The 23,019-nt window shown below is 47.4% G+C and overlaps 1 protein-coding gene across 2 annotated transcripts in view; it reads right to left on the bottom strand.

Moving 5' to 3' along the window:
* Positions 1–23,019, bottom strand: part of UBXN11 (UBX domain protein 11) — a 361,170-nt gene that overhangs the window by 165,654 nt on the left and 172,497 nt on the right. For both annotated transcript variants that reach the window (XM_078684010.1, XM_078684011.1), the window contains exon 7: positions 6,578–6,698. In XM_078684010.1, coding sequence (XP_078540136.1) covers positions 6,578–6,698 — 121 coding nt within the window. The remainder of the gene's footprint in view (positions 1–6,577; positions 6,699–23,019) is intronic.

Below are 23,019 nucleotides of genomic sequence, written 5' to 3'. Positions count from 1 at the left end.
TATGGTATGGTATGCCTATCATTGTATAGTATGGCATGGTATGATAAGGCCTGTCATTGTAAAGTATAGTATGGTACGGCCTGTTGTGGTATGGTATGGTATGTTGTGTCATTGTATAGTATCGTATGGGCTATTATTATATGGTATTGAAGAAAAAGTTACCTACCTTAGGTAATGCCTTTGGTAGAAACTGTATCTAGCCGCAAATTCCTTACCTTAAAATTATCTTCAGGGGTCAGACTGGATCAGGAAATATTTCATGAGCAGTACCCCTGCGTGCTGGTAGGTGGCGTTTTTCTGCTCTGCATGGCATTGTCTGTGCCGGAAGTGATGTGCACGGTGCATATATAGGCTGCACCCCAGCATGCTGAAATCAGTTTCTTCTCGCGACTTTCCATGCCCAGAGAGCGGAGCCTCGAAGAACCTCTGGTGTGGAAAACTAGGGCCCTGATTCTAATGAAGCAAACACATGCCGCTGGTCACTCGCGATGGAGGCCTGAGGACATCTTTCGTTTACTGCCTGATTACTCCAGAATATTACTCCAGAATCTTCAAGGCATCACGCTCCACAGCTGCAAGAGAGGGGCCTTGCCTCTGGCTGGACCCTTTGTGGGTGGCGCTACTTCTAGACAGAGAACTTTTGATCCGGCCCTGGATCTCTGGGGACCCATTTCCGTCATGACTGAGTGGCTGGGTATCTGCCATCTCAGCCCTAAGGGAGTCTGCCTCATCCTACTACTTGAAGACGTCACTATTTTCTTTCATAGTAGCCTTGTACTGGGCTTGAAGTTGCAGCAGATACACAGTCCGTGCTGACGTCTAATGCTAGGGCCATCATTTGCCGTTAACAGATCTGACTAACCCTCTCCCCACTGTTGAAAGAGACTTTGTGCCACCTCTGATGGAAATGCCATTTGTTATTTGCTAGGCATCTTTGGGTTAGTAAGTTTGCCCTGGCATTTGGAGAGCCCACCATGTGTTGAACCACCAGGGAAATACCCTGATGTTTCAGCCACGCACAGAGATGCAGGGTGTCTTCACAGAGGATCCACGACCCCACTAGACCTTTTTTGTTGCAGAGACATGTCAATGGAGAAGTGTGGCTCACTGGTTAGAGGAGGCAGACCTGGAAGCAGAGGTCAGTCCGGGACCAGGGTTCAATTCCCGGCTCGCCGGGGTCTTGAGTCCTAAAAAATGTCCATGGACTTGACAATTCTCGCTCCGGTGCCTACTCAATTCATGGGTTCACACTCTGCGACTCTGGGCAATAGCTTGCTTAATTTCCACAACGGCCCCTCGCGGCGGGATGCCTGGCTTTCACCTTGTGGATACCCTGCCGGGGTTATCTCACAGGGGAATACCAGGACGGGTTCCCTAAGCAAGCGCTTAGAAACCGCTTGGTGATTTGCGCTATATAAATTCCTGTACATGTACACAAATTCCTGTACAATGCCCTCTCAACTAGAAGTGAACCAAATTTTGTTCACTTTTCAGAACGGCTTTAGACTGGCGCACTTCTTGCAGCTGTGGAGCTATTCTGCCGCACTTTAGATGAAAACAGACCCATAGCTTTGATCCTGCTTGACCTAAACACCGCGTTTTACATGGTGTCCCATAAAATACTGCTCCAGTGATTACAGGACATCAGCATAGGTGGATCTGCACTGTTCTATTTTGCCTCGTTTCTTTCAGATTGATCTTTTCAAGTAATTCCTCCCCCCTACATTTCCCATTCATAAGGTCTGTGCCATGGGAGCCCAGGGCTCTGAGCCCTATGTTGTTTAATGTTTACATACAACCTCTACCAGAGGTTGTAAAATCCTAGGGGCTTGCTCTGGGGTCCCATGCAGATAACACCCAGCTCGTACTCTTCTTTTCTGACAACTCCATTTCAGACCTGCCCAATTTTCTGTCGCAGAGTGGATGGATGCCAACTATTTACAACTGAACATGAGAAAAACTGCAATTCTCCAATTAGGAAAAGACACCCACTCCTGGGGAGACCATTGTTGTCCCTTCTTTCTTTGACCCCGCGACCCAAGACCAGTATAAAAAATCTAGGCGTCTGAGTGGACAGCACCATAAACTTTTAAGCACATGCAAAATCGGTGGCAGGCACGTGTTTCAGGCTCTCGCAAGGTCTCAAACCCATTCTTGGATTTTTCAATCCTTACACTTGGCAGACCATCATTCAGGCAGAAATCCTATCCCAGCTAGTCAACAAGTCAGTAATCACAAGACTCCAGCGAGCTCAAAATGCTGTGGCTAGGCTGCTCTTTTCCCTTCTGAAATTCTGCCCTGCTTCTGTTCTTCTCTGCAAACTGCACTGGTTTCCTGTGGAGAAATGTGTTAAAGACCTTGTGTACCGCCCATAAGATATTACTCTCACAGGGACCCCCATTCCGTCTAATCTGCTATCTCTGTATTGACCTTCACGGCCCCTGCGCTCAGCCGACCTTAAGCTGGCCACTGTTCCTCATCTTAAGATAGTAAGAGTGGGAGGCTGCTCGTTTCGGGCAAAAGCCCAATTTCTCAGGAATGCGCTTCCTCCTCCTATCAGGAACGTCCAGCACCACTTGTCCTTCAGGAAACTTCTAAAGACCTGTTTTTTTCCTTTTAGGATTTTCCGTTTAGGCATTCTGCCCCCCTGGCCACTGTTGCAGGTTCAGATTTCGGGACTGGAGCTAGGAAGCCTAGTTGCTGGGAAAGCTACGCGCTTTATAAAATTTATAACATAACCTCCCACATGGAATTTCAACTTTTTGAGGAAGAAATAGCAGGGGTGCAGGTCTAGGATAAGACGAAGGCCTCAGTCCTTTTTGGGCACTACAAAGTAGTGGGAATAACAACCACGACCGACTTCAGGCATCAGCACCCTCTCTATAGCTCCCATGGCCAAGAGAGAGTAAGGATAGACGGTCCTCCCTCAGCCTGTCGCAAGTGAGTGGCATGGTTGGCGGGGTAGACATGAAGGGGAGGGTGTAGCCCCTTTGGACAATCTGAAGAACCCAGCTGTCTGATCTCATAGACCTTCAGTGGGGCAGGTAATGGAGTATCCTGCTCCCACTGGGTGCCCATTATCGTAAGGCGGTTTGAGGGTGAGGCTGCAAGCTGCCAGTGGGAGAGGTGGTCTGGCTTGACATCTGGCAGCCCACCTGTGGGGTCTGTTGGTACTGTGCCCTCAGCCACGCAAAGGCTGGGAAGTTTGCGCGCCGTGGTGACTGGGATGGTAAAGACACGGCTGGAAGCCTCTTCCATGGCCATGAAAAGAGTGAAAGGCGGACTGGGATTGGCGAAGGCCATGAAAAGGCCGAGGGATCTAGCCATACCTTTACTATCCTTGAAGCTCTCCAACCCTGTGCATGGGAGCAATCAAAGGGCATGGCCATAAACATCCACGGAAAAGCCAGTTGTTCTCAGCCACACATGGCTCTGTAAGGCCACCGACGAAGTAACAGCTCTGCCCAGCGAGTCGGTCATGTCTAGCCCACATCGGACCATGAACTTGGCTGCATCTCTCCTATAAGCTATAGCTTGAGAGAGTAAGGCCTAGGCCTCCTCCGGGACCATAGGCAGCACATGCGCAACCAAATTCCACAAGGACTAGGAGTAATTGCCCAGAAGGCATGCAGTTTTCACAGTCTGCAGTGCCAGGCTGGTTAAAGGAAAACATTTTCTTTCCTAAGGTGTCCAACCTCTGAAATTCACTATCTGGAGGGGCAGTACGGAATATGCCAGGATTTACACTGGAGGTGGAGGCTTGGACCACCAAGCTCTCCGGGGAAGGGTGTTACGTGAGGAAATTGGAGTCCTCTGGGGTGGCATGCTGACAAAGGGCAATCTTACTATTCACGGGAGCGCCTGTGCAGGTTTTGGACCAAGTTTCCAGCAGGATGTCCGTGAGGTCTTCGTTGAATATGAGAAGCACCTCCATCAAGACATTAGTCTTGACTGCTACTGAGGGTAGGCTAAAGTCTAGGACTTCGGCTTCCCTACTCACCACCATAGCAAAATAAGCCCCTCCTCCCTAGATACAGTAGGGGGAGAGAGCATGCCAGGATCTGAAGAGGTGTCCAGTCCGCTGGCATCCGCTAATTCCTCACACCAGTCCATGTTGGGATCTAGGGGCTGGTATTCTTCAGGGTCCAGGGACGTCATGCAATTTTCCCGGAGTTTCAACCCCTAAGAATAGGGCTTGGGCTCCAGCCTGGAAGGCATGGTTCCAGTAGGTGCCGGAGTTGATGTCAGACAGTGCCCCCCCCCCAGCTTGGTGTCTGAGAATGGGACGACGCCACCAGAGGGGATGCCGCCTCTGGAGGCATAGCAACCTGTGGATCCAAGTGGCAGTCTTGCTTTTGGAAAGCAGCGGGGGGCCTTCCCGAACACCTAGGGCCCGAAGGCAGGCCAGCGGAAACAGTCTGTCCAAATATGGGATGCAAGGCCTAATAAAACTCACAGAGTTGGGCGGGTTGCTCTGGCTCCTGGAAATGGATCTGGCCCAGACGCTGGCTTAACCTCTGAGCCAGGCCTCGATTTACAATGCCTCGTCTCATCAGATGATTTCCAAGATGGGGCGAAATCAAAGACCTCTTCCACTACTTATTCTACTTGTGCTTGTGGGAATTACCTGATGACTTGGAGTGCGATGAGGATCTTGTGCTCCGCAACCGAACCCGGGACTTTCTTCTTGAATCGGATCAAGACAGTTACACATCGGGCAGCAAAGAGCTTGAGAGAGCGCTCCCTCAAGGCCTTGGGGTGCATGGGGCAGCAGTCAATGCAGGTCGCTGCGTTGTGGTCGCACTCAAGGCACCAGATGGAAAAAAGATTCGGGTATGCCACCGACATCTGCTGATGACAGGCACAACAGGGCTCAAAGCCGACCTTCCTTGTGGATATCTTGTGACAACAGGTGAAAAATCTCAAAAAGGTCAATCAAAAATTGACTACAGGTAGTTCTCTCAGGATCTGCGCTGACTGACAGAAAGAAAACAACTGACATCAACATGCTGGGGTGGCACCTATGTAGGCACCGCCCATGCCATTTCCAGAGCGAACAATGTCGACAACACCACTCGAAGCCGAATGACACATTACATTTTCAGGATTCAGTCTGACGCCTGGAGATAATTCTAAGGTAAGGAATCAGCAGCTAAACGTCTCTATCAAATTGGCCTGTCATTGTACAGTATCGTATGGCCTGTTATTGTACAGTATGATATGGCCTGCCATTGTAGGGTATGGAATGACTTGTCATTGTATAGTTTGGTATTGCATGGTATGGTATGTTATGTTAATATGTAGTATGCTATGTATGGTATGTCATTGAATAGTATGGTGTGGTAAGGCCTATTATTGTATAGATAGGTATGGCCTTTCATTGTATCGTATGGTGCGTAGTATGGCCTGTCATTTAATAGTATGGTATGGGGTGTATGGCCTGTTATAGTATCATAGGGTATAGTAAGGTATGGCATGCTAGGGCCTGTCATTGCATAGTATGGTATTCTATGACCTGTCATTGCATAGTATGGTATGGTATGGTATGGTATGATGTGGTATGGTATGGCTTGTCATTGTATTGTATGGTACGGATTTGACACTTTACTCCGCATGTGATTGCAATGCATACCATTACCCTGCTTTTGTTTCTCCCCAAATCTTTTGCACCGCAGGGCTTTACAACACATTGTCTATTACAACGCAATTTACTATTTGAACTCCACCGGGGGGGGGGGGTGTAATGGGAATGCGTTGTAATGGTTTGCGGTGTAAAGCCCTGTGTTGTAAAAGATTTCACGGAGTAAAAAATGCGGGGTAATGGACTGCGTTGTAAAGCAGTCGTTGTAAAGGATGTTTACCGTATGGTACGGCAACCTGCATTCTGACTGGTTTGCAAATGGGAATGTAATTTGTGAAGCAACACATTTACTAACAAGTAGCATCACTAACTGTATATTCACAGGGGGTTGTGAAATGGCCTGCCTTACTAATATTATTTGGGTAAGTCACAATTTGTCACCCCCTTAGACTTATCTGAGAATGCAGAGATGGAGGACTTCATGGGACAGCAGATTTCCATCCTTTTATTTGTATTGCCATGTAAGAAAATCTAAGATGAACTACAAAGATGACCTTGTAGGAGTTCCTTGATAGTTCTGTACTTGATAGATCTGGACTACTGGGCAATTTGCCCTTACTATTCTGGCTCAGCCAAGAAACAAAATCCTGCTTGAAGCCAATGACTCCTAAGATACGATTCCTCAATTTATTCTTAGCCTGCAATGCCACATGAGGAAGTCTGCCAAGGGTGCGCTGTATTTATTTGAACATTCTTCCTTCCCACATTTACCATGCCTCTGGATATTTCTTTGATTTTGAATTGTGTTTGTTTGCGGTCACTCAACAGTTAGAATGGACAAGCTCATTTACCGTTGCCGCAGCAGTATCATCATGTTTCTTGCTGTCTTGGTCCCCTTCACACACCATGCCGTGTAAGCTTATGAAGGTTCCAGGCACATGAAGATTGTCAGTAGACTAAAGGGGTAGATTCAAAGGCATCTTTCACGGCCCTTACCTGGCTTCCATAGACTCTGGAGCTGCCCTACTTCGTGTGCAGTCTTCTCATGTTCGGACACCTCTCCATCACTCTTCTCTTTATCTCCAATCCAAACCAGGCCATAGTCATTGAGGAAGCCCTGCGATGACAGAGGTTGGTCAATGGATGGCACATGGTTAGTTATCAATCACTGTGGCAGCCTTATTGTTATTGTTATTCTTTTGTTTGTCATTTGTTATGCAATTGTTATGGCATGATCATAGCATGACAGTACATCTACACCAGGTACGTCCAAACACTTTTAGGCAAGGTTTCCTCTACTCTCAGATAAGCGTGGAAGCCTTGTGAATGTTCGTCAGTTAGGATAAGCTTGAAAGCCTAATTAACTTCCACCAATTGTGAGGGTGCCACATACATAGAGAGAGGAAGGTTTATGCACCAGGACCACAGAGGGAGGTCTAAAGATTAGTGTATACTACTTTAATGGCGGGGAACAAATATAGCATGCTTGCACAGACGAGAAGGCATATCTAAATACTATGAAAGAGCAGGGTAGATAGCCCCTGAATGCTCAGAAGAGGATCTCCTATATTGCAGTTCTCAGAAATTCTTTATGTAACAGGTTTGGCGTTACTCTTTAGTGAATTTGCATGTGTTCAGCCCAGGAAAGCCACTGGACACCAAAATTGCACATGCACTAACTGAGTGATGTACAACAGTGGGCAAAAAACAGTAGCGCAGAGGAGACAGATGAGGAAGAATATGTCAGCATTACAAGAGAGATTGATAGCTGTGATCCATCATCCAGAGGGTTACAAGTGCACAAGGTGTTTCTTGAAGACTGCAGCCCTTTTACTCTGTGTACTACTCCCTTTTTATTTTACCTTTACATTCACCACCTCATCTCTTCCTCTACACCCACCCAGGCTTACAATGGGGGGCAATGAGCTTCCTGTGTCTTTCAACCACGGCATGCAAACTCCCCAAACCAGCTTCCCTTACCTAGCACCATTTTATTTTCTTCACTAAGATCCATGTTCCTTTTCCTTCGTTTTGTGGGATTTGGTCAATAAATAATACAACTGAAAGCACTGTGGCTCACTTAATTGTCCTATAGTCTTTGCTATCAGTTGTGGCACTAAATTAGGGGCAGATTGAAATTCTCCAACAACTTATCCAAGATTTCAAACTAGAAAACATGGTACACAAGTTTTTTTCAATCTCTGGCCTGTCTGGATTATTACAATCAATCCTTCCTTGAACAATGTTTTCTTTGATGCATTAAAATAGGGTAGGTCTTCCCATGTCAAACAAGCAACTTTGATTCTGACAGCATGTGCCCTATCACTATTCTTCTCATTCAGCCTGAAGAAGGTTCCGTCAAATAGATGAGATAGTGTAACCCGGAGACTCCTGACAAGGGATGATTGTGGGTTTTAGGTAAATATATGAAAGATACCAATGCTGGAATTACTGGTAATTGTTTTGTTCCCCAGCCAACACAAATTCACTTTTGAATTAATGATAACACTCTGACCTCAGTCAAAAACTCCTATTTTCATATTGATAGTTATTCCTAAGTACTTGAGATAATTTCCGAACTTGAGCTGGACTGGATACTGACTTTTCAAAGAAGACCTTAACGGCCACGGCGGTGACCTCGGGAGGCAGGAGAGAAGCCTAGGTTGTTTCCTGGAGGCTTCAAGTAAGGAAGGAATTGAAGGAAGGAAGGACACTTCAGTTCAAGCAGATGGTGCCTGAGCATTTAGGGCATGTACAAAGCCTGGCTGCCTGACTCCACATGAAGAGTGTCTGTCAGGTTGACCTTTGCTCAGCCTAATCAACGATCTCCCTGCATCGGAAAAAAGTAGGGGGGGGGGGGGGCTCCGCCTTTATCGAAGGGCTGCGGCTGACTTCTTTTTCTTGAACTGCGAAGACTGGTTTCCTTTTCATCTTTGTCCTCACTTATTCGACTGGCCTTTCTGTTGTCACTGTTGTTTAGTATAATTTGACTGCGATCCATAACTACCATACTGTCTATACTGATAAAAGGATGATGACTGATTTTGGTATCTTTGATTCTGATTCCAGCACCAATACAAGTATTGAAAGGACAGCCATTTCCGAAACAGGCCCAATGATCGTGCAGTCTATGTGTCTGTTTTAACTGAATGCAGGGTATCATCTACATCCTTTCCAAAAATATAATTGACGCTTGCACTTGCTTTAGGTCTAAAAGAAGTACTTTTAAGTAATCAATACCTTGTCATAACCATGACGTTTCCCATCTCTCTAAATTCACGAGTAGTTGAATCCATGGGTGCATTGATTGAACCTGAGGAAGCAGCTTCCTCTACTATCAGGATGGCTCTAGCCTATAGCTTTCCTCCCTTCCTCAGGGAGTTTTTCAAGGAAATTCCATTTTTACAACTGGCGAACGTATCTGTGGACAACTGTGGATGTGTTAGGATTTTGACTGTATCTGCTACCAGTACCTTAATCCTGTGCAACTGAACTTCAGAAGTATTGTGGGTGTATTTCAGGGGGCCCTCACTCCCCTTCATTTCATCTGAAAACAGAGCTTGGCCTGAAGTCTGATCCTTAGACACAAGCTCAGAGGGCCTTTTTTCCACTGAAGAAGTCTCGGAAGGTGATTTCTTTGAAGTAGGTAAAAGATCTAACTTCCGCTCTTCACTCCTTATGTTACAGCCACCATTCTCTCTTCGTGTATGGCTAATTCCAAGTGCAGATCTCAGACTTTCTGTGCCTGAGCTGAAAATGTGGTACAAATGTTTCATTTCTTTGTGAGATGTCCCGGTCTGGGATAGTACAGGCATTTAGTATATGGGTCATTCATGTACATTTTCTGTTTCCCAATTTGCAGATCTTGAATAAGGGCTTAACAAAAGCCTAAAAAGAACTGTGGTGAAAAGTCTACATTTTTGTTAGAAAAGGACTGGAAAATAAAGCACTATCCTTCAGAATACCACATATAGCATTTTAGGAAGAAACAAAACAAATGAATGTGGAAAATACTCAAATTTGAGGCACGGCTCGAACGAATCCCTTACTATTAAGGACTTCCAATTGCCAGATTTCCTACCACACATATTGTCCTCCAGATTCCCAAAGTTAGGGTACAGAGGCTAAATGATTACACGTAGTCTATGGCTGTTTTCATTGATTTTGCCTGTCTGTATGCACTTCTTTGTTAACATTAACAGTGTGATGACAATGAATAATTCAAGCATGTGAATCTATGAACTATCCAATGCTAGAGAACTAATTTTAACCTGCCGAAAAACATAACAATATGCCAGAAAGAAAATAACTTATTTTAAAAAGGAGATGATACTTTTCCATTCACTTTTTGAAACTTAAACATCGCCTTCACTGGAAAGAAAGAGTTCCAGAAAGAGAGAAAGTTTGCCAGTTAGTTGAATGAGCTCCTTCCCTGCACTTCAGAAGAGGGGAACCTAACAAAGCAGAGGACTAGATATGGTGATTGAGAGTTATTAAAATACAGAGTTCAATCAATTATTAGAACAGCAAACTTTTATTATATTTTTTTTGTCAGCTGTAAAGTCATTTAAATAGGGATTTAATACTTTTCGAACAAAAGTATGCAAAGAAACTGCTTTCCAAACAATTGCTTTCAGATGTTCACACAAACCCTAGCAGCAATCAGCAAAAAATGCACAAGTTTATGAAAGGCTATCAGTTAGAGCTAATGGTCTCCACCATAAAGTTAGATCAAACCTATTAGCTTGCGTTACAGTCTGCATTTTCAGAACCTTTTAAAAGTTGCACCCATCTGGAGTAGGATTCCTGCTCTTTTCACATTAAAAAGAGAACAATAATGGACCTGTGGTTGCAGGAATTCTCGAAGGTGTTTCACAGCCTCTTTCAACATTTGCCAAATACCAAGCCAATGAAGCACACTCACTCACGTATTGTATAATATAGAGGACTCCATCTTCCCCAATAAGCACTGTGGTAGATGAGCATGTGTTTGATTTTTTGAAAGGAGGGCAATAAACACTACCCTGGGAGTGGCTCTTCTAACCATGTGTACAAACAGTAGTGTGTAAATGGAAGTTAGATACACAAAGGAGAGGGACAGGGGCTTTTCAACAGAGACAATGCCCCGCCTGGATATTTCAATGGGGCAGCAAACGTGTGGAGTCACACAGAGTAAGCCCACAAAATTAGGACTTTTGGTTGGTGCACATCGTGAGAAGTTAGCCTGGCATATGATGTCCACTATTCTAGTGGGCACCTTGCACCAGTCTAAACGACCCTTATTGATGGTGGTTGTAAAGCCAACCTTATAGACAAGCTATCCTAGTGGTAGCATGGACTAGCAGTCATAGGCTACGACTTCAGAGAGCATGTGAAGCAAGCTGTTTTACCAATTATAATCCCTTGAATACCAAATGAAAGGACACCACACAAGGTATATATCAAATATATATGTATTTATTCTAAACACAACCCCTCTGCACTCTTTATGAGGTCAGAGATCGAAGCACATCACAAGTTACTCAATTAGCATACGATAAGTTGCACAAATACAGTTATGCCCTAGGGACCTCACAAACCATATACTAAGTAAGTGGTATAAGAACCACTACAGAAATAGTGAATAGGCCTAGGGCCTAGGGAATCGCTGGGGCTAAACTAGACAACCAAAGGTTAGGAAGTAGGAGACCCACAGGAGACGCGTGCAGTGTCTAAACACAGTTACCATTGACTTATAATGGAGAACGAAGAAGTTACAAAGTTACTGTTTAAGGGCACTTCCGGATGGACTACGACAAAACCCCTTTAGACTAGGACACTTCGAGAGTCAAGACCCACGGGAGCACCGGAGTACTTGTGTTACCTCACCCAGGGAAGCCGGGTGCATAGGTGTCTTTCCGTGTCGGGTTTCGTCGTTGTTTTCTATGGAGATCTGCAAAGAAGTGCTGCAGGCGACCAGAGGAAAAGTGTCCGGTTGGATCCAATGGTCGATCAAAGATGTGAAGAACCTGAAAGCAGAGGGGACAGAGTCTGGGTCACTAGCCAGTGACCAGGAAGGAACCAGGCGATGTCGCGATGATCTCAGGTGAAGAGGTGAAGCTTGTCTCTGCGGCCACGAGAACAAGGAGGTGTCGACGATGACCAGGAGCTGGATTCGAGCTGTCCCACGAAGGATCTAGTTGACTGCGGTGTCAGTATCCAGACTGGACCCAACAAGCCTGGGCAAACGCAATTCATGCAGGAAGTGAAGATTGGCTTTGGGTCAGACCAGCAAGGTCTGATGAGCTTCTCCTTTGCAGGGAAGCTGGAGCAAGCCTGGAGCCACCAGGAAAGCAGTTTGGTTTCAAAGGTTTGTCTTCAGGGGGCTCACTAGCCAGCGGGCTAGCAACCGGGAAGACGTGTTGAGCTGCAATGCAAGAGCGGGCCTCACGCGGCACTCGTGGAGTGTAGAGGGCCGAGCTTCGGTGCAAATGGCGCTCAGGTCTGGGGCTTCTCGTACCCCAATGCACACTTGCGAGTTACCTCAGGAGTCGATGCAGTTAGCAAAATGCAGGATGTCCAGGGTGTCCGGTCCCACGTCTCTCGTGTCCACCACGGGTCTCAGCTGTGCTGTGATGTGGCTCGGAGTCAGAAAAGTCTGAGAGTCCAGTTCCTGTGTCGCTGAGTCTTCGGGTTCCGGCGGGAGCGTCGACAAACAGAACGGCAAGTAACTGGTGGTGCCTGTTTCCACAGGGTGGTCACTCCTTGACCACAAGGGAGATGTCTTCAGTCTTCTAGTCAAAATAGAACGTCGAAGGTCCAAGAGTTTCGTATCAGAGATTCGTTCCAGGATAATCTAAAGTCCTGGGGACAAAGCACCTATCTTTATACTAAGAAAATGGGCTGGATTACCTGCTAGGTCCCTCCTATGGGTGGACCTTGGAAGGGAGTGGTTACACCCCTTTCCCTTTGTCCAGTTTCGCACCAGGGTGGGGATGGAGTGCCCCAGCAACTGGTTTGAACCGGGCTATGCATGGAGCACCTTGTGTGCCCCAGGCAGTGTCTCAAAAAGCATCAGCTGATGCAGCCCTCCCTGTCCCAATACACATCAGCCTGTCTGGGGAGGTGCTGGCACCTCCCTGGCCAGGAAACCTATTGTCCAGGCCTCCCCTGCCGGAGTTTCATCCAGCAGCAGGAGGTCCGACTTGTGTCTGTGGCAGCAGCATCCATTTTGTGATGCTGGGGCTCTGTTTAACTTTAACCGGGTAAAGCAATAACATACATGTCTTTTCCCTCTAGAAGGGTGGAATGCTCACAATTTTGACGTCTTGTTCCTTACGGAAACTTGGCTAGCTCCCTGCTCTGACCCAGATATTGTTACAGCCCTTCCTTCGGGATACTCTATGTACCATCTGGATAGGCCGAGTGGGAGGGGGGGAGGAGTGGCCATAATGTATAGAGATGAATATGTTTGCAAAGCGGAAGATTGTGCCATTAATAACTCGGAAGGCTGTCAGTTTTCCCTACGCTTATCTCCTACTATCTCTTTATCTGGCCTTCTCGTGTATCGGCCTCCCGCAACGCTAGGTAATTTCGTTGATTCTTTTATCTTTTTTTTTTTTTGGTTTTTTTTTTTTTTTAATGGAGTTTTGTTAAGCGCATTCTACCCGGAGGCCTCGTAGCGCTATATTGTTTGAGTCAGGAGAGATCACAGAGCCAGATTAGGTGAAGAGGAGCGTTTTCAGTTCCTTGCGGAACTTCAATAGATTAGGCTCGCCCCGGAGGGTGTCAGGCAGGGAGTTCCAGGCCTTGGCGGCATTCCAAGAGAAGGAGCGTCCTCCCCATCTTGCCCGTTTAGTTCTATTAACGGTAGCCAGGAAAGCTGAGCTGGATCTCAAGCTTCGTTTAGGAAGATAAGGGTTTGCAAAGGAGCAAACCATGGCTGGGCCAGTTTTCCACATGGCTTTGTGCATAATGCACATAGATTTAAACACGACTCTGGCCTTGATGGGCAGCCAGTGCAGTTTCCTGAGTGCGGCTGTGCCTGAGTCTCGCCGGCCCAGGTTTAGAAGAAGGCGAGCCGCTGCATTCTGGGTAGTCTGCAGTCTTCTGGTAGTGGAAATAGGGGCTCCTAAGTACAATGAGTTTCCGTAGTCCAGACGGGACAGGATAATGGCCTGCACCATAATCCTTCGTGCCTGGAAGGGAAGAAGAGGCAGCACCTTCCTGAGCATACGCATTAGGCCAAAACAGGTGGCAGATAGAGTAGTGGCTTGTTGCTTAAAATCCAACTTTGAGTCCAACCACATGCCCAAGCTCTTTATTTGGGTTTTGGGTTGGGGTGGGGTCCCCATATTAGGGGGCCACTCTAGCGCGAAGCTCGGGGTTGGTGAGTTACCCAGAAACATAAGCTCCGTCTTCTCACCATTGAGCTTTAGGTGTGAGAGGGTCATCCAGTTACTTATTGCTGCCAGACAATTCATAAGGTTAGGGGGAGAGGTGTTCAGCTGGTTCATGGATACCACTAGTTGTGTGTCGTCGGCATAGGTTACTATATCTAGGCCGAACGAACGCACGATGTCTGCCAGAGGTTGAAGGTATACATTGAATAGGGTAGGGCTCAGAGACGAGCCCTGTGGTACACCTTGCTCAAGGGGCCAAATTTTTGAGCGGGCGTCGTTCTCGACTACCTCGAAGGAACGTTCCTCCAAAAAAGATTGGAGCCATATTATGGCCTTCCCTGAGATTCCTATATGACGCAGGCGGTCAAGGAGGATGCTAGTATTGACGGTATCGAAGGCGGCACTGAGATCTAGCAACATGATTGCTACAGTGCCGCCTTGATCCATCTGTTTCCTAGCCAGCTCCGTCACAGTCAGCAGGGCCGTTTCTGTGCCTAATTTTGGGCGGAAGCCTGCTTGGGAGTCGTGGAGCAGGAGGTTATGTTCCAGGTATTGGGTGACAGAGGCATTGATATGTTTTTCCAGCAATTTGCTGATCCAGGGGAGGAGCGAGATTGGGCGATAATTGGCCATGTTATTGGGGTCCAAGGTAGGTTTTTTTAAAAGTGCTTTGACTTGGGCACGTTTCCATGCTATTGGGACTGTGCTTGTGGCAATGGAGGAGTTTAAGATTTTAAGGATTATAGGACTGATGGTCTCCTTGATTTTAAGTAAGTGAAAAGGGGGTGCCGGGTCAATAGGTGAGCCAGATTTAACTTTATGCATGAGAGTGTCTAATAGCTCCTCGTTAAGTAGAGGGAACTCATTCAACGTGCAAGACACCAGCTGTGTTGAAGGGGGGTTTTTGGCTGGTTCAAATGTGGCAATGATATTCTGGATTTTGTTATAAAAATATTCTGCCTGACTATCACAGCGTAGTTGGATTTTGCTGGGATCAGGAGGAGTAGTGGGGGTGTCTATGAGGGATTTAGCAATTTTAAAGATTTCCCTGGATGAATTTGAGGCGCTAGCAATTAAACTTTCAAAGTACACGGCTTTTGAATTGCTTATTTCTGTTTTATATTTTTTAATTGCTTCTTGGTAGCTAAGTTTGTCCAAATTGTTATGGGAAACTCGCCATGTGCGTTCCAGTTTCCTACAGCCTCTTTTCAGCTCTTTAAGTTGAGGGGTGTACCATGGGGAGTTCTTTGATTTGGTTTTTCCTTTGAGGGTTTTCAAAGGTGCCACAGAGTCAGGAGCTGTGCACAGCCAGTTAGTGTAGGTATCATAAAGTAGTGTGGGATCGGTTCCCAGTTGGGAGGGAGCTGGAGATAGAGATTCGACCCACTGGTCTACCGATATTTTTGACCATTCTCTCCCTTTCTGAATAGTGCGAGTAAGGGCTGGTGCTGGGGCAGCTGCTGTCCATTGTATTGGGACCAGGTGGTGGTCAGTCCAGGCCAGGGGCAGTGGTGTCCCTACCTCTAGCCTATGGTCATTGCTGAATACCCAGTCTAAGAGATGGCCTTTCTCATGGGTAGGCTGGAAGCCCTTCTGAGTAATTTGAAGGGCTGCCAGATCGTCTACTATAGACCTAGCCGTCGTATTACTGGGGTCATCCAAGTGAATATTAACATCTCCCAAAATCGAAAAATTGGGACAGGTGATCACTGATTCAGCGATGTTTGAGTGGAGCGAATCTAGGAAATCTCCTATTTGATGTGGAGGGCGGTAGATCAAGATTCCTGAGAAGGTTGAGGTCGGATTAAAGTCTAAAGCGAAATGCATGCTCTCACAGTTAGAAATTAAAGACGGGCTGATCCTGCATTGGTAGAGGTTTTTTACGAGAATAGCTAGTCCCCCTCCTCTCCCCTGTGGCCTATCCACTCTGTGGAGGGCATATCCCAGTTGCATAAGGGCAGTAATATCGGGGTCTGGCGTGTCCTTAAGCCACGTTTCTGTTAGAAATATAGCATCAGGGCTGGTTTCTTCTAGGAGTAGCGCCATTTGTACTGCGTGTTTAACTAAGGAGCGACAGTTCACGAGGTACATTTTGTAGTGTTTGATGCTATGAGCGCTAGCACAAAGGCTAGTAAATGTATAGTTACAGTGGGAACATCTACCTGTGGCCGTGGTCGGGTGGATTGAATGCAAACAGGGAGTAAGGGGGGGTGACATTAGATTTTTTAGGGTATAAGAGTCATACCGTATAGGCCGGGTAGTCGCCTCACTGGTTTGTGCAGGGGGGGTGGCCCCTGGTCCCGTCCGGTCGCGGACGGGCGCAGACGGGCTTGCCTTTGGCGCGCCATCGGCGCGCCGCCGGCGCGCCCGCTGCGCCCGCCCGCTGCGCGGACGGGCAGTGCGGATGCTTTTATCCATGGATAGAGGGAGGAGGGTGGGAGGGACGATCGACTAGACCGTCTCCCTTCCCTTCCCAAGATGGCCGATCCGGTGGGTGGGGGTGAGCGCCCAGCGCCAACCACGAGCGGAGCTGAGTGACCGATCGTGGCTCTGCCTGCAGCGAAGTAATCTCGCCTCAGGTAGGGGTCTGGATAAAAACTGGCAATAAAATATGTACAAGTTTTAAAATATTCTCCAGATTCTCAGAAGTTGTAGAGTAATTTCCAATCAAGTACTCTAATTCAAAGAAGCGCAAGAGAGCGCTGAAAACCCCGGCTTTCCGCCTCAGGGTGTGAGCAACAACAACAAACAATGCAGGCGTCCGAGTGATATGGCCTTAAGTAGTCTGGGAGGGCGGGAGGGACGATCGACTAGACCGTCTCCCTTCCCTTCCCAAGATGGCCGATCCGGTGGGTGGGGGTGAGCGCCCAGCGCCAACCACGAGCGGAGCTGAGTGACCGATCGTGGCTCTGCCTGCAGCGAAGTAATCTCGCCTCAGGTAGGGGTCTGGATAAAAACTGGCAATAAAATATGTACAAGTTTTAAAATATTCTCCAGATTCTCAGAAGTTGTAGAGTAATTTCCAATCAAGTACTCTAATTCAAAGAAGCGCAAGAGAGCGCTGAAAACCCCGGCTTTCCGCCTCAGGGTGTGAGCAACAACAACAAACAATGCAGGCGTCCGAGTGATATGGCCTTAAGTAGTCTGGGAGGGCGGGAGGGACGATCGACTAGACCGTCTCCCTTCCCTTCCCAAGATGGCCGATCCGGTGGGTGGGGGTGAGCGCCCAGCGCCAACCACGAGCGGAGCTGAGTGACCGATCGTGGCTCTGCCTGCAGCGAAGTAATCTCGCCTCAGGTAGGGGTCTGGATAAAAACTGGCAATAAAATATGTACAAGTTTTAAAATATTCTCCAGATTCTCAGAAGTTGTAGAGTAATTTCCAATCAAGTACTCTAATTCAAAGAAGCGCAAGAGAGCGCTGAAAACCCCGGCTTTCCGCCTCAGGGTGTGAGCAACAACAACAAACAATGCAGGCGTCCGAGTGATATGGCCTTAAGTAGTCTGGGAGGGCGGGAGGAACGATCGACTAGACCGTCTCCCTTCCCTTCCCAAGATGGCCGATCCGGTGGGTGGGGGTGAGCGCCCAGCGCCAACCACGAGCGGAGCTGAGTGACCGATCGTGGCTCTGCCTGCAGCGAAGTAATCTCGCCTCAGGTAGGGGTCTGGATAAAAACTGGCAATAAAATATGTACAAGTTTTAAAATATTCTCCAGATTCTCAGAAGTTGTAGAGTAATTTCCAATCAAGTACTCTAATTCAAAGAAGCGCAAGAGAGCGCTGAAAACCCCGGCTTTCCGCCTCAGGGTGTGAGCAACAACAACAAACAATGCAGGCGTCCGAGTGATATGGCCTTAAGTAGTCTGGGAGGGCGGGAGGGACGATCGACTAGACCGTCTCCCTTCCCTTCCCAAGATGGCCGATCCGGTGGGTGGGGGTGAGCGCCCAGCGCCAACCACGAGCGGAGCTGAGTGACCGATCGTGGCTCTGCCTGCAGCGAAGTAATCTCGCCTCAGGTAGGGGTCTGGATAAAAACTGGCAATAAAATATGTACAAGTTTTAAAATATTCTCCAGATTCTCAGAAGTTGTAGAGTAATTTCCAATCAAGTACTCTAATTCAAAGAAGCGCAAGAGAGCGCTGAAAACCCCGGCTTTCCGCCTCAGGGTGTGAGCAACAACAACAAACAATGAGGCAGTGATACCATTGGCTGCCGCATCCTCCAACTTTGTAGTCCTTGGGGACCTCAACCTACATTTTGATGATACCTTTGATGTAGTGGCGAGAGATCTACAAAGCATGCTGGCTGCACTTGATCTCCATCTTGTGAATGTCGGTACTACCCACAACAGGGGCCATCAGCTGGATGTTGCTTTTGCCAACTTTGAGAATCAGCAAGCCCTCCAACCGCTGGCGCTCCCCTGGACGGACCACTATCTAGTCCCTCTCACATGGCAGCTGGGGAAGTGGAGAGATTCCGCCCCTAGACAGCATACAATGGAACGACTCTGGTCAAGGTTGCCAGTGGATAATTGGGTGGCAGAGTTAGTAAGAACCCATCCCTCCCCTGTCACTGACCCCATTATTGCTGACCAGCATATAGGTAATTGGCTGACTAAATCCTTGGATTTATTTATTCCTAAAAAGAGAAGGCTTATTAGGGAAAGAAGAGTTGGCTCCGCTCCATGGTACACCCCAGAACTTAGGGGTCTCAGAACTCTATGCAAGAGACTGGAACGTGCATGGAGGAGAAAACAGACGGAAGACTGTCGATTAGACTATAAGAGAGCGATGAGGAAATATAAAAACGCGCTGAAGGATGCCAAAAGGAGCTTCTTCAGCGATAGGATTGAGAAGGCAAGCAACTCTTCAGGGGAATCCTTTAAAATCTTTAAGGAACTCCTGAAAGCCCCAGTCCCTCCAGTTGTGTACAACAACCCTCAGGAAAAATGCGAACAACTCGCGGACTTCTTTCATTCAAAAATTGAGAAGATCCTACTCTCGTTGCCGGCGACATCTCAGCTCCCTGAGTTGGACTCTAGCCCGGTATTATGCCCCGCCGAGCTGTCCTCCTTCGGCCCCTTTTCAGAGGAAGAGGTCAGACAGGTGTTGAAAGGGATGAAGAGTGGGTCTCCCAGTGACCCAGTGCCCATGAAATATCTCAAACTAGTGGCAGATACTTTGTCCGCTCCACTTACCGACCTCATCAACCTTTCACTCTCCCAGGGCACAGTGCCCCAGAGGTGGAAAAAAGCGGTGGTAAAAGCATTACTGAAGAAACCAGCATTAGACTCTTCTAATTTGGCCAACTTTAGGCCTATCTCACTTCTGCCCGGCTTCTCTAAAGTCGCAGAAAAGTTGGTCAATCGCCAGCTTTCTTTCCATCTTGAGTCCCATCATCTGCTGGGAGACTCCCAAACGGGCTTCCGCCCCGGTCAGGGAACGGACACAGCCTTACTGGCAGTAGTGGAGGAAGCCAGGAGCATTCTAGATTCAGGAGGGTCAGTGGCAGTGATCCTCCTGGACTTGAGTGCTGCCTTTGACACCGTAAGCCATCAGGTGCTCCTCCAATGTCTGTCAGAGGTGGGTGTGACAGGGCTGGCCTTGAAATGGCTTGAATCCTTCCTTTCTAACCGTTGCTATCAAGTTTGGGAAGGGGTAGAGCAGTCGGCCTGGTTCCCTCTTCAATGTGGAGTCCCGCAGGGCTCTTCTTTGAGCCCTACTTTATTTAATACCTATATGACTCCACTTGAAAGAGTGGTCGCCCCCTCGGGAGTGAAGCTCATTAGCTATGCTGATGACACTCAGCTGGTAGTGGGGCTCACTCAGTTGGTGGAACAGCCAGAGGTCTTCCACGACTGTCTTGCTAACGTCCATCGTTGGATGTCCCACTCTGCCCTCAAGTTAAATGGGGAGAAAACTGAGCTGATGCTCACGGGAAAATCTAGTCCCTCAATAATTGCTAGCTGCTGGCCCCGGTCCTTGGGTGACCCTCCGCCTCCCAAGAAGGAGATCAAGACCCTGGGAATATGGTTGGAGGAAGATCTCTCCTTTAGGACCCATGCCAGGAAGACCGCAGGGGTGTGTTTCGGCTTGCTTCGGTCAGCTCGCAAGGTTCTACCACTGCTCCCTGATCCAGCTAGGAAGCTCTTGATTCGTGGCCTTATCTTGTCGAGGCTTGACTATGGGAACGCGGTGTTTCTGGGGGCTCCCGAAGCGACGTTGAAAACCCTCCAACAGGTACAAAACCAAGCCGCTAGAGTATTGATGGACGTTCCCAGAAGACACTCAGCGGCCCCAGCCCTGAAAACGCTTCACTGGCTCCCCATTAGGGAACGGGTGAAATTTAAGGCGTTGTGTACGGCTCATAAAATCTTGCATGGCAAGGGCCCGCCCATTCTTGCCTCTATGGCACGCCCCTATAAGCCCACTCGCCCACTGCGCTCGGATCAAAGACATCTCCTGCAGTCAACTAGAGTAAAGAGAGCTCGCTCTGGGGGTAGGCGCTTCTCAGTGCAAGTGGCTGCACTGTGGAACTCCCTTCCCTTTAAGATCCGTTCAGAGCCCAAGATCCTACCCTTTAGGAAACTTTTGAAGACCCATCTGTTTCCAGTGTAGTTGATTGTTTCGGTGCTTCTTTCTTGTTTCTGTACTGCGCCGGGATGCCCCTGGGTAACTGAGCGCATTATAAATTTCATAATAATAATAATAATAATAATAATGCTACCCCCACCACCAGAACTGGTGGGGGGTGGGGCGGGGGTAGTATTCCAAAGTGTTTGACACCTTACACAACATGTTTTAATAAAGCCAAACCAAAGTTAGCATTAACCGCGAGGATGTTAATGCACTTAAGAGAATATGGTATGGCTATATCATAGAACAGCTATAAGGAGATGGTTCCGAAAGCTGCAGAGGGGTCAGCTCATGCTAGGGCACCCTCTCACATAAAACCAAGCACTCTGCCTCCAGGATTGTTAAGGTCTGCCATAGGAGTGACTTATAGGTTAGTATGTGTCTATATATAAGGTGGATATAGATATACTATATCTAAGTAAGGGGTGATTACACCACCTTACCCAAGCTGAGTGATCAGCCTGTGGTGTCAGTTTAGATGGCCAGCCAGGGGTGGCAAAATACATGCTGCAGCCCCTGGTAGGCCTTGGATGCACCTATGCCCTGGGTACCTATGGTACACTATACAGGGGCTTATAGAGGTGACCCAATACCCAATCAAGTATGCACCTAAAGTACATGGAGTCCATTTTATAGGGAGAGCAGATAGCCTGGGGCCCTGAATAGCAGGATCCCAGGCCAACTAAGTCGAAAACCAGTAAAACACTAGGCAAAAAGTTGGAGGTAACCAAATAGTCAGATATCCACCTTTCTACACAACCCCCCCCCAAACGAAAGGAGATAAGGCTATCCTTGTCCAGGTAAGCCTATATTGCCTAAGTAGCCATATAAGGAAGTGATGGAGCAAGAATTCGCACGTAAAGCGACTTGCTTGTAATCATGAACCTCGAATAACCTTAATGAACTAAATCAACTTGTTTGTCTTACTAATTATCCCGTTATTCTGACATTTGGGGTGTCCCAGAGAAGCTTGCTTATGTGTTTACTAATCCTAATACGCTTGCTATTAAGATGGCTGCTGCTACGCGGGAATTTCTTCTGCGCATGCGTCGCTCACACCCATGTGACGTTAAGTACTCGCAGTTCTGGTGGGAAACCTTTGCACTTGCGCATTAGAACTAAAATGGCTGCTTTGTGTTCTCACATGTCTGAAGCTTGCATCTCTGCTTTTGCTAAGCTGTTCGTTCTGCATTAACTACTAAAGCTATAGTTATATTAAAGTAATGGGAATAGTGTAAGGATTCATGGTATACAGTGCATTCATTTTTTTCTGTGTTTTAAAACTGTTACTATTTACTTTTCATGTATCGTAAATCCTTGGGCATGAGGGACGGGAATACACCATGTTGACAAACCCTTCTGCGCATGACAGTCTTCCGCCAGAGGATGAACTCTGTGACATTGAACGCGCGCCAACCCAGAGGTCTCAGCCAAGATGTGCCTGGGAAGATGCACCTTCGCCTAGTAGAAGAAGCTGAATTGTACTAAATGTAATACATTGTAATATTTGGTAAATTCACCCTTGTTATGTGTAAAGAACATGTCATGGGAACCCGAAATTCAATGGGCGGGTATGAAAGATTCAAATGAGGGGCTTGAGACAGTCAAATCCTAGGAGGTGTGACGACCTGTCCTTTCTTTTGTCCAATCGAAATTGGGGATCCTTACACTTGCAACATTTGGGGGATGGAACACAGACCCGAAAACAGTATAATTAGCCTAGGTTTAGCTAGAGAATTTGTCCGACTTGTCCGAATAGCTGACCTGTCACTGACCCAACGCACTCAATAGCTGATCGAGAAACAGAGGTGCTGCGGAGCACTCTGTCAGACAGACTCACAGACCCATTCGGGGTTTTGAGAACCTTAAGTGCTGGCGAAGCACTTTGCTGGGGAATTCGATAACCCAATCGGGGTTCTGACTGATAGCTGCAGAGAGGGTGTAGCACAGGCGTTGCAACTGAACTGCGGGTGCTGGCCTTAACTTGGTGGTCCTGTCCTGATCCCAATCTGGTTTTCCTGTCCTGGGTTTCCATTCTGCACCTGCTGGCCTACTGGCGACTGTCTTTACTTGGGGCTCCTTCTGTCCTTAACTGACCCATGGTCAGGGTTGGTCTCCACACTATTCTAGGTAAATATAACTCTGTGCGGGAAATACACTTATGTTCTTTGTTCCCTTTCTGAAACTGCTAAAAGTCTTATTTGCACCTTGTTCCTTTTCTTACCCTCCCTGTGCTGACCAATAATAAAGTTTTAATTTTTTTTGCTGTTTTATTAGCATGTTCCTTATTTCCCCGTCCTTTAGTCACTTCATATCAAGTCTAAACTCTGAAATGTCTTACTAGCATGTTCCCTGTTCTTACCTTCCCTTTAGACTTCTAAATGGTTGGCCTTATTATATTCTTACATGGATATACACTTTTT

This window comes from Lissotriton helveticus, chromosome 3_1 (assembly GCF_964261635.1).
Source record: "Lissotriton helveticus chromosome 3_1, aLisHel1.1, whole genome shotgun sequence".
Classification (NCBI taxonomy): domain Eukaryota; kingdom Metazoa; phylum Chordata; class Amphibia; order Caudata; family Salamandridae; genus Lissotriton; species Lissotriton helveticus.
This window is presented reverse-complemented; position numbering and strand designations above follow the sequence as displayed.